General features: G+C 42.4%; 1 protein-coding gene across 1 annotated transcript in view; it reads left to right on the forward strand.

Moving 5' to 3' along the window:
* The window catches only part of Ush2a (usherin), a 681,657-nt gene that overhangs the window by 592,923 nt on the left and 76,589 nt on the right, over positions 1-12,145 (forward strand). Inside the window, exon 61 of the mRNA XM_034512972.2 lies at positions 2,688-3,048. Coding sequence (XP_034368863.1) covers positions 2,688-3,048 — 361 coding nt within the window. The remainder of the gene's footprint in view (positions 1-2,687; positions 3,049-12,145) is intronic.

Raw genomic sequence — 12,145 nt, forward strand, 5'->3', positions numbered from 1 at the left:
ATAGAAATTAATTGGGTTGTCATAGCAAGTCTGAAGTAAGACAAAATAGACAATGTAGTCTTCTCATAGAACTCTGATAGGTTTGCCTACACTGTCCTGCCCCAAGCAGTTGTGTTCTAGAATGCTAACCGGAGTCCTTGGCTGTGAGTCCTGGGATTCTTGTTAGAGCGGAATCCTCTCCATCATATACCCGACACCTGAGATGTGCAGCAGGCACAAGAGACAAATTTGGCACACCTACATGGAATGCGTAAGTAACCTGGTCCATGAGTGGAAGCGGGTCACAATGAAAGCACAGGTCAGCAAGGTGGACCTTTGACGTCTCTCTGGCTCATCATTGCTCATCCTCAGACCACAGTGATTGGTCCCCCGGAGAAACATCAGATTCCCAGCACAAAAAATGTTTCCACGTCCTGCTTCTATTTTGTGAAAGGTACTGTCATTTGCTTTGTCTTAATCACCCTCTGAGTTTTGATGGGGCCGGTTAATCTGATATGGCAGCATGTGTGTTCCCCAGCGTCTGAAGAGGGTGTTAATTAAAGACTTCTAACAGCCTGGAAAATATTGATTTATTCAACACTCTCTTCTCCACTAGAGACTGGGCTGGAAGAGGAGGGCCCTGCTTTTCATTACATTCTTCGTCAGCCTAGCTCCCTACTTCAAAATAAAATATAAGAATTGATAAAGATGGGGCCAAAAGGCAGAAAAAGATCTTGAAGCTGTATACCTTTTAGCCCCCTGTTTGAAGAGTAGATGCTTAAACCCTTCGTGGACACTGGGAGCATGGAGATGTAACAGGCCCAGTTCCCTTCCTGTCAAATGTGCATTGTGATTTTACACCTGGACGAGCAAAAATCTGTTCCCAACTCAACATCAGATATGTTAAGGCCATCTTAAATGACAATTTGTTTTCTCTTGCCTCAGTGTTTAACAGTTTATATATTCAATGCCAAAAGACAATGCGTCGAGCTGAGTTTTGTTAGCAACAAAACCTCGAACATAAGATGACAGAGTAACTTATACTCTGGGAGTTAGAATAATGTTTTGAGACGATATCAGACTGCGATAGGTTTTAAAAGACATCAAAATCGTCCTTTGTCCTTTGAAACTCTCTAACTCAGACTGTTGATTCTGTACTCACCATGTGATTCATTTACATACAGTCCTGTTTCATGGTCTCAACTCTTCTTCTTTGGATAGAGCTGGCTCATCTCTGTATCCCTGCTCCTGAGTCAAAGATGGTATTTATGTGTGGTTCTTGATGTATGACCACAAATGTATTAAGTAATAACACTGAGAATGTGTCCTGCTTTAAGGGAATATGGTTTAATTAAGATTAATTTAAATGGAGAGAAAATAAGTGACAGATAAGAAAGCCATAGGAATACTGCTCAACCACCTTGCAGTCAAATGCAAGGCATAGCACTCTAGGTAAACCTCCAGAAGATCTGTGGGTTCTCTGGCCATGTCTGTCCCACAGTGGGCCAGCAGAGGTATTAGGGAATAGTGATCCCCAGTGTCCCACAGCAGCAGAAGGGTCAGCCTTGTTAGGTTTTGTAGTCACTAATGTCACATTAGTTACCAGCAAGTCATATGGAACCTCAGTCATACGGAACATCAGAAAGCCAGAGAGTCATACAGAACCTAGCACAATCCACCTACCATGAGCTTAGGATTCCTCAGACACCAGCCATTGTGTGTTCAATTCTGTGGTTGTCTGTCCAAGGGTAGAACCTATATAAGACTGCTTGTGCACTCACCCGTGATCTGTTCCTCACTCGCAGGTATTAAAAGCATAAAACAGCTCTCCATGCACTAGAAAAAAAAACACATGAATTATATAACCTGGTGTTGATTTACTGAACTATTCCCCATAGTGGTCACATGGGCTTCCCAGCTCAGTTAACCAAATCTCACGGGCATGCCCAGATGTTTGCCTCCCAGGTGACTCCATATCTTGTCACCTTGACACTATTAACAGCTACAGGTTATAATTTTCAAATAGTTCATTTGGTCCCTTGCATTGCATACATTTTTCAAGAGAAGATGACACAACAAAATGTGATCTGTGCTTACTTTTCAAAGCCTGAAGAAAGTAACTTAAGGACCAGTGGAAGGGTGCAGTCCCTCAGGAGGAGAAGGCATAGCAGCAGGAGTATCCCGTTCCATCCATAGTCATGCCAGGATGTGTGGAGCCTGGTGCTCAGCTTGCTTTCCCTTTTAATTCAGTTCAGGAGCCCAGCCCATGTGAAGATGCTGCCCAAAGGGTGGGTCTTTCCAGCTCAGCTGACCCAATCTAGACATTTCCTCCTCAGAGATTTGTCTCCTAGGTAATGGTAGAACTTGTCACATTGACAATATTAAGCATCATAGTACTGTATTGCCTGATTTTTTTATATGTTGTATACTTACATGTTTCTTATGACCTATATGCACTTTTCAACACACACACACACACGCACACACGTTAAGAAAATGACCTTGACCAGACCTCTAGCATATTCCTGATAAAGAACTATTATCAAGAAGAAGACTATCTTCTTGATAACCAAGATGAGGAATCCTAAACACCAGTCTCTCTCTCTCTCTCTCTCTCTCTCTCTCTCTCTCTCTCTCTCTCTCTCTCTCTCTCTCTCTCTCTGTTTGAAGTGCCTGGGTGTCACATGGCTTGCTTGGTTCTTTTGCAGGCGTCCTGCTGACACTGAAGAGGAGTCTCTGCTCTTTGTCTGGTCAGAAGGAGCTCTTGAGTTCACTGATGACACAGACACTCTAAAGCCTTTTACACTGTATGAGTACCGAGTCAGAGCCTGGAACTCCAAGGGTGTAGTGGACAGCGCGTGGTCATCAATACAGACCCTGGAAGCCCCACCTCAAAACCTCTCAGCACCATGGGTTCAAGCCACCAGTGCTCATTCAGCCCTGCTAAACTGGACACAGCCAGAGGCCCCCAATGGCCTTATCTCCCAGTACCATGTGATCTACCAAGAAAGACCAGATGCAGCAGCAGCGGCACCCAGCAGTTCCATCGTGCATGCTTTCACAGTGGTGGTAAGAACTTAGAATTCATAGCCTTCAGATTATCTCGTTAACAGGTTGTAATTCATTTCCTTATCTGCTTGTCACTTTCCTCACTTAGAGCATAAATATATGAATTTTTTATATGTGAAAAACAGTAATATGGTCCTGGGCATAAGATAATAAATTGAGTATGAAGAGTATTTGGGAACCAGTTGGCAGACTTGAATTGATTTGTATTACTACAAGCAAATAAATGAATCTCTGTGCCTGATCACCTTTACAAACCCACTAAATGGGACTAATTCAGGATGTCCCTCAATATTGCATAGGAATAATATCAAGATAAGAACATGTAATTCTCTAGTATGTCGAAGAGTTAATCTTACACACACATATGTATGTTTACATGCATACAGAAAGAGGGCAATAATAGTCCATGTGCTAGAAAAGACACATGCATTCTAACAGGGTATTGATTAGTCTTTCCTGAGCTCTCACCCTAACGCATAAAATAATTCCATTAGTTCACCTAGTATTCCTTGAGAGTTTGCTTTATGCAAAATACTTGTGTTCTATGAAAGATGCAGAATTGTAATGGCCTTTGTCCCAGAAACTTTTATATAATATTGTAGAGATGAGAATTATATGAAAAAGTATACCTATACTGCCCACCACACTGGGATTTAGATCCCACACCCCACCACTTGCCAATCATGAGACACAGTCCAAGAACAGGTATCATTCGGAAAGCATTGCTCAGGAGATGCCCCGAAGTCAACAAGAAGCTCTCAGGCTGGAGAGCGTGAGTGGAGAAAAATGAAATGTTAGGGTTTTAGAAGGTGAGTGTTCGTGGTTTTCAAAATATTCTGAGACATCATTGACTAACCCTTGCAAATAAGGAGATGTCTAGATTGCATTGAATATTACTTTTTAAAAATTAAAGCCATTTGTTTGTGCTTTAAGCCTATGGAAACCCAATTTATATGAAAGTTAAGGAGTTCGTGTTTATTGGAATGGAGAAATAGCATAGGGTTAGTGTACTGCGATGTAATTCCAAGAGAACCTTTGTAAACGGTTGGAAAGTATAACGTTTACTGCCATCTTTATTTTTCTTGTATGGCCGACAATAAGCAGCACGAGAGAAAAGACATCAGTGTGAGCTTCTTTATCGCATTTCACAATTGACATCTTGTTCTCCTTTTTGACATTCTTTTTCTATCAGCATTTCCCCATTTCATTTCCAGATCCTTCTTTATAAGCAGTAGTAGCCACTGTCTCATGTAGAAGCAATCATTTCAGCTGATTATTTGATCTGCTGGGAAATGTTATTTTTATAAACTGTATTCTTAGAACTTGTACTCTAATCTTTGATAATTTTGGTTAAAATACTGAAACACCATGATAAATATATTTTCATCAAAGGCACCAGTAACAGTGACCAGACCTTTGTTCTTTTAACATGTAACTTCCTAGAGTGTATGGCTAGTCATCTGTTCTCCCCAGGTCTAATGGAATTCCTTCTGGAGAATATCATGAGTCATTGTTTATGTGGTTTTATTATAAAACATGATTTAAGGAGCTGATGGATGCTAGAACTCTGTCCTTTGATTGTTCTGCTGGGTTCTATTTATACATTGCTAACATGTTCCTAGAAGAGCAGCCAGCCTATGGCCTCAGGCTAGAAGCTACACATGAAGTGCTTCCTGTCATTGCCTTCAATATCCCCATCCTGACAGAGCCACAGTACAACACTTTTTCTATTTTTTAAAAACTTATTAGTCTATACGATGCTGAAGAGACTAGCTACAATAATCAAGAAATTATAATATTCCTAAACCTTATTTTTGAATGTGTGTATTCATCCCAAGTGACCTTCCAACATTCTGGATCAATGACTCTGAGAGCAAGGCTCCCCAGAGATTTGGTTGGATTCATCAGAAAGCTCCATCTGAATTGTTAAAGCAACCAAGGCCATCTTCCATAAAGCCAGGATTCAGACATTTTGGTCACCAGGCCAAATCCCCAGGGCATAGTCACCATGACTTCACATGGACTGATATTCTGAATCAAAAAAATAGACCATGGTCTATGAATCTCATCCCCTCCTACATTCACAATGTAGAGGCTCTATTTAACCATATAAATCATGTGTGTGTGTGTGTGTGTGTGTGTGAGAGAGAGAGAGAGAGAGAGAGAGAGAGAGAGAGAGAGAGAGAGAGAGAGAGAGAGAGAGAGAGAGGAGACTTTGAGCAAAGGCCACTTGTGGAGGAAAGGGTTTATTTGGGGTATACATCCTGGTCAGGGCCTATCATGAAGAGAAGTCAACACAGAAATTCAAGGTAGGACCTTGGAGGCAAGAACTGAAATAGAGACCACAGAGGAACGTTCTTAGCAGCTTGCTCTCTGTGGCTTGCTCCTCTGCTTCCTTATACACCCCAGGACCAGTGTGTTGCTCAGGAGTGGCTCCTTCCATCATGGCTGGCAGGAAATGACCAACTGGCTTATCTACAGTACAGTCTGATGGAGGATGCATTGCCTCAGTGGAAGTCCATCTTCTGAGATCACCCTGGCTTGTATCAAGTTAACTAAACATCACACTATATAGCCAGATATCTTCTTCTAAAATTTAAGCCTATTTTTTTTATTTGTTTGTTTTCTGAACAACATGTCCTCCCTATATTGCTGCAACAATCTTTAGGGTCAAGCATATTTAATCATGTAGGATTGAGCCAAGCAGTGTCTGGGTAGGAAGATCAAATGTGAGGTACAAGTTATTAGCTGGGCACTGAGGTTTCTATGACCCTCACTACTGGGTATCTTCTGTCTCAGCATATAGGACTCGCTTTTAAATGTTGCTCTCAGACTCCTCCTGGATTTACTTGCTCTGGCTAAAATTTTCCCCAGCCAAAAAAAAAAAAAAAAAAAAAAAAAAAAAAGTGATGTTTACTCTAAATGAGGCATGAAGTGCAAACACACAGTTAGAAAAACAAATCAACCCAGACTTGTGAAAGACATTCCAAATGTCACTCATTTGGTCCCTTGATTATTGTGATCCCATATATACTCAAGGGATCACCAAAATATCACCGCCCATGGTGTAAACTCATTCCTAGCTTGCCGAGGTCCCCCCCCAGAGTTGTTTAGAAGCAGGTGGAGGTTGCTGGGAGAGCCACAAGAGGCAGGTGTGGTGGAGCCATGAATCCTGCTGGAGGTGGCAGTGGATGGAGAACAGGCAGCAGGAGCCCTCCCTCCGTGGGGGTGAAGAGGAGATATGTTGGCAGGAGGAGCAGCAGCAGCAGAGGCAGCAGGAGAGGAGAAATGGAGACTCTGTGGCTTTTAATGCATCTCTAATTTCTCTCCCAACATCGTAAAAAGCTATCTCTCTTCCAGTCTAAGTTGGTCTTTCTGAAACGAAAAGACTCAAATTCTTAGGGTGTCTTCAGATCTTTGTAGGCTTCCTTACTGAAAATAGGCTTCGGTTACAAATCCTTAAACTTAACTTCCCCCATTAGCTCTGTGATGGATGGTGCAGTGTCAGAAGAGAGGCTGAATTTAGCCTCTCTTGGCATGCAAGAGTTCCATGGTGCTACTTGCAGGAACACTCCTGGCGAGGCTGGCGAGGCTGCTACCACCACTCAGGTCTGTTTGCCTTTGCTCACTGGCACCTGCCATCACATTGGCACCTGTCACTGCACTAGCAGAAATAACTTGGGTTTTAAAGGCAAAGGGGTTTTACCTACAAGTTGGTGCTCTAAGCATGTCCCTGCTTGCCCTACAGATTATAGAACACGGAGCCCAAAGCATACCTTTGCCCAGTACCCTGATGGTTTCTTGCTCCGTATGTAGAATCAGGCATAAGGAGCCGATGAGATGAGTAAGCGATTTGGGTCACTAAGAGTTGGCTTCTCATCTGGGCATAAAATCCAGAATTACAACACTAGTCTCTACACTCTGGTTGCCAAACTCCCTTTCCCAATGTCAAGGAGGAGGCATTTAAAATTTCCTCATGTGCTTGGCCCAGATCTCCTTACCATTAAACAGATTTGTAGCCAAAACACATTATGAGATACTTCATAATTGCCCTATTATGAAAGGTTTGTGAGTGAATTGATAGACTCAATTCTAATCCCATTTTCATTTTGGCTTATTATAAAGTAAAATATTATGGCTTCTTAACGCATGATCTTGTATTGGTTGTAGCTGTGACCCTGTGGTGTTTCTCAGCCTTTCTTCTGCAGACCCATCTATCAGGTGGCAGGAATGCTTTGTAAGATGGCTTCATTCTAGAAGGATCTCTTGTGTTACAAACAATGGTAGAGAAAACACTTGACAACTTCACCTAGACTCCCTTGAGTGTCTGTCCAACAGAGAGATTTTTCACATTTTATAGTGTAACTAGGTCATTCTTTTTATTATATGAAGGAGGCAGAGCATGTACAAGCTAGCATCATACAAAACAGTGAAGTCTCATTATCAGGGCGTGTTTGGTTTGATGTTGTGTTCTCGTTCACTAGCCTTGCATGATCTCCCCCTACTCCCCTTAAAAAACTTTGTGTGACTCCTTGCATTTTATTCTGGCCAGCTCCACTAAGACTCCTTTTTCTACCCAACAGCAATGCCAAAGAGGAGTCCCAGAGTTTGTTCTTGAGTCCTTCTTCATTGATGAGCACCTACCATATCATCTAAGTCCACTGGTTTAAAGAGGAGACATCATGGTCATGTGACTGTCCCTCATTTATTTTTCTATTCTTTCACTGATCTCAAAATCATGGGAAAGGGGGACGGGGAGAAGAGGAGGAAAGAAGGAGGGAGGATGGAGGGAGGGAGGGAGTAAGAGAGGGTAAGGGAGATGAATAATTTAAGAATGGACAGATAATAATGTTCTCATTTATCTTCCATTGCCACTGCTGGAATTATTATGTCTGCAGGTTATGTACAGGACTCCATGGAACCCCCATACTCCATACTCCTCTGATGGAGGCCAGCCTGGTGATGTGGTTGGTTGTTATTGTTGTTCTTATTATTGTTCTGCTGCGGCTGTTGTTTTGTGTCCCTTTCTGTCACTCTCCTATCAGTCAAACCTACAGACTTTTGTCCCCACCCCCAGCCCCAGCTAACTTCCCAATCTGTCACATTGATACTACTTTCTTAGTATCCTTGAGGCCTACAGAACACTTGCTCACCAAATGATAGAAGTATGTATTGTCCGTGGTAATCTTTCCTATGAATGTCGGTTACCAGCTCTCTGAGCCGACACCCAATCACACCTCAGCTTCAGAGCTCGTTGAATAAGAAACACTCATCAGCTTCTGTGTTGGGTCATGATCATCAAATCCAAATTGCATTAAGACCCTCCAGAGACCCTTCTCCACCCATGTGACTAGATCCAAAATACTCCAAGCGTCTCGTTATTCATAGGAAGCCCCATGCCAAGAGTAGAATGTCAATCACTTCTTTCTTGTGATTCTCAATTCCTCCAAGTAGTTCACTGAGATATTTTTCCCTCATATTCCTTCACAGAACTGGGAGAAAATCACCATATGCCAGGGCCCAGGAAGAAAGGAAATGACCAGTGATTTCACTTACAAGCTAAAGACCCCTCTTTGATTGGATTTTCAGGAGCCCAGACATGCTTTCAAAAACACAAGAGTGATTTACTTTGTGTGTATGTATGTGCATGTCACAACGTGTGTATGAAAATCAGAGGACAATTTGCTAGAGTCAGTTCCCTCCTTCCACCCTGTGAACCAAATATCCAACTCAGGTCGCCAAGCTTACTCTCTTAAGTAGCTTACCATACACAGACCTTCAGAGAAGAGGAGACTATAAAGGCCAATTCTTTAAGATTTATAGTTTAAGTAGATTTCATTGCCACTTATTTAACTTGCTTTGTAGCCCAGGTTGGCCTAGAAGAGCCTATCTTTACAGTGCTGGGATTTATAGGCACTAATCGAAACATCCAGCCCTTATCATTTGTTTTTCTAAGCTAAGCACACGATTCCCCAGGACAGATAGGTTTCACGCCCTGTTATATAACTACATTGCCTTGTCATCTCATCCCTCTGGCGGCTCAGTCAAGCCTTCCCTCTTCCTTGCTGCCATATCCTCCCCCTAAATCCTCCAAACTGTGTCCTGACTCCTTCTTAAAGACCACATAGGATCTTCATCCTCGTCATTTCTTCCTCCTAGGACAGCTTTCCTCTTACACATCATTCTTCATACACTCAAAGTCTGAACTACACTGTCCTGTATCTCACAGGGCTATCGAGTTAGCTGACCCACTACAGCACTTGATGTATAAAGCACCGTCAATGGCAATGTAGCAAGCTGAAACTATAGATGTCCTGTGTTCTGCAATGCTGAAATAAATCAGCAAATGTGGTTAAGATGGTGGTTCATAGAGAACAGCTAAACTAATTGGCCATACATATAAAACCTTGTTTTATATTTGCTGCCAAAATTCTGAGTTTACAAATTTCAGGTAATTCCCTAAGTACCAGATTTGGTTGGGTCTCTTTTATACGTTGCTAAGCAAGAATGTGTTGCCCTCTGCATCTTTCTGTGTGTATGTGTTTGTCTTCCCTGCCACAGTCGAAGCCCCCTCCCCCCAAGACCTCCGCTGCTCATGTCACTCTGTTCACCTGCTGTGTGTGTCACTCAAAGGGCCCTGCCCCTCCTTTAGAGCTCAACCTGTATTAACAGGTCCAGCTCCCAACCCCTCCCCCCACACACTCCCAAATCACACAAATTAGCATCACCATTGTCAAATAGCAGGCTCTTGGTGCCTAGAGGACAGTAGACAGGGACACTCAGAGGCCCATTGGCCCAAATATGGTGCTTCTTTCTGGCTTTTAAGTCAATTACAAAAACACCTCACTCAGACACCCAAGACCCCCCAGTAAGCCTCGCCTACAACACATGGGAATCTAAAATGAACACAGCAATGAGCTGATGTCATAAATTCAGGATATACGCCAGTTAGCAGAGACAGCAAGCTGTAAATGACAGTGAAGGGCAGAAGTTAATTGAACTATTCTGCTCTTGTCACCAGTGGAAAGTGGCCACTACCTGAGACAAGATGGCTGCCCCTGAAGAACCCCATTACAGCCCTGCAGTCACCTCCTTGGCTCTGCAAGGGCTGATGGGTGAGGGGATATCATACACAGATGACCAATTCTTTATGGTTCACAGCCGATCAAAGCGAAAGTCAGCAGCTGTTCAGGACAAGTGACCACTGTAACGGCTGTAATATAACCCACTAAATAGAGAGGGAATTGCAATGGAGCAAGAGGTTAGCCGTGATTATCGGCAGGTGAGTGCTTTATTGAAGTTGAAAGACCATTAACATTGATAGAGTAATTATTTCAACTTGAAAGTAATTACCTTGATGGGTGATAACTTCTCCAGTGTTCCCAGATTTGATTGGGCCAAACAATTGTGAGCTCCTGAAGCCTAGAAAAATATTACAACAATACTGTGATTTCTAAATTACTGGAACCACTACTGGAATATTCTAATCATGCCGAACAGTGAAAAGATTTCGCCTTACACAAGCCGCTGACCTCTCACGGAGGGAGAGACATTTCCTTTTTAATCCAAACGCAATGACCCACACCCACCACCTGTGAATGGTATGTGACGGGCTTGCAAATGAATCTTTTGAACTCCTTATCATTTTATAAGGTGAAACATCTTGGGAACATTTTTTTTTCAACTTGGTGATTATAAAGCAGAAGGCGCCAGCATCCTCAGTCCTATGAGTTGAGAGAAGAACAGAGGAAATATTTTCTGTCTATGTCTTCGAGGGTTTAAGTTTGCATAAGTTAATTATCTGATAATGACACTGCACTGATTGAAAAAATCTAGAAGTCAGACAACATGGATCAGAGAATTTAGGTATTATGAAATTTACATCTTTCGGTAGCCTTCTGGCTTGGCAATGTTGAAGCCAGCTTCAGAATTTGCTCTAACTAGAGGGCTTTCTATTTATGTATGCCAACCAGACATCAACAAACAAAATGAAGAAGAATCTGGGCAACGACTTCTTTGAAACCTCATGAATATATGAAAATTGCATGCCATTTGCAATTGAGGGCTGAAACAGCTCTAATCTGATGATCATGACTGGGAAATATTGTAGATCTCATCCATTAATTAGCTATTTGTGGAGTTTCTTCTGAGACTCTGAGAATCTATAGAAAGTATAATGGATACAAAGGGAAAGAGTTTATTCCTCTGGACTGCCCGGCAGAGCTGGAGAAGGATAAAAGGCAAGTAATAAAATTATATTAAGCACTCACTTGGCCCATGCCTAGGCACTGACAGTGAACATGGATGCCCAAGAGAAGTAAGGGCCCTAACTCATCCATCCCTAATCCCAACCTCCACTGACGCACACACCCATCCTATGTGTCCACAAGTCAGGGACAGGACAGACATCAGGACTCTGAGTCCTTCTGTCATCAGAGACAGATGGTACTTCAGCCTTCAGCTCCTCAGTGATTCTTGAGGCCTGTGTGTCACCTAGGAGGATTCGCTCAGACTACCTGCCAATGGGTCACTCTCTTTTGGCAGTATTTCCCAGTATTTTTTTTCCCTAATTAATGCCTTAGGATTTCCCAGGGATACAGTTTTCTACTTATTGTCTAAGGGCCAATAGGGAATGTTTCAGCCAAGCAGACAATGGGTTACCTCCATCCCCCTAATGTGTTGAGTTCTTTTCCCTAAACAGAGTCATTGGGGTAACTCCCGCAACCCCAGCCCCAACCCCCCCCCCCCAAGAGTTCTGAGAACAGGCTTGAATCTGGTAAAAGACTGAAGGTTTAGAATGAAACCATCCCACTTGGGGAAGTGATAGGATTTATAGATTAAACTGTAAATGTTACCACTAAACCAACCAGAGTAGAGAGATCTAATGACATAATATCACATCTGCAGCAATGTGTCCTACACAGCCAGGCTAAGGAGTACAATGAAGAAGCCCCATAGGTGCTCTGGATTTAAAATAAGTATAATAACTCATTTTAAAACATTTTATATGATACTTAGATTATTAAATATCCACATTACCAAATCAGAGAGTTTTAATCCATTCTAAGGGGAACATTGTCTAACCCTAAAAGATAAT

This window comes from Arvicanthis niloticus, chromosome 10, assembly GCF_011762505.2.
Source record: "Arvicanthis niloticus isolate mArvNil1 chromosome 10, mArvNil1.pat.X, whole genome shotgun sequence".
Classification (NCBI taxonomy): domain Eukaryota; kingdom Metazoa; phylum Chordata; class Mammalia; order Rodentia; family Muridae; genus Arvicanthis; species Arvicanthis niloticus.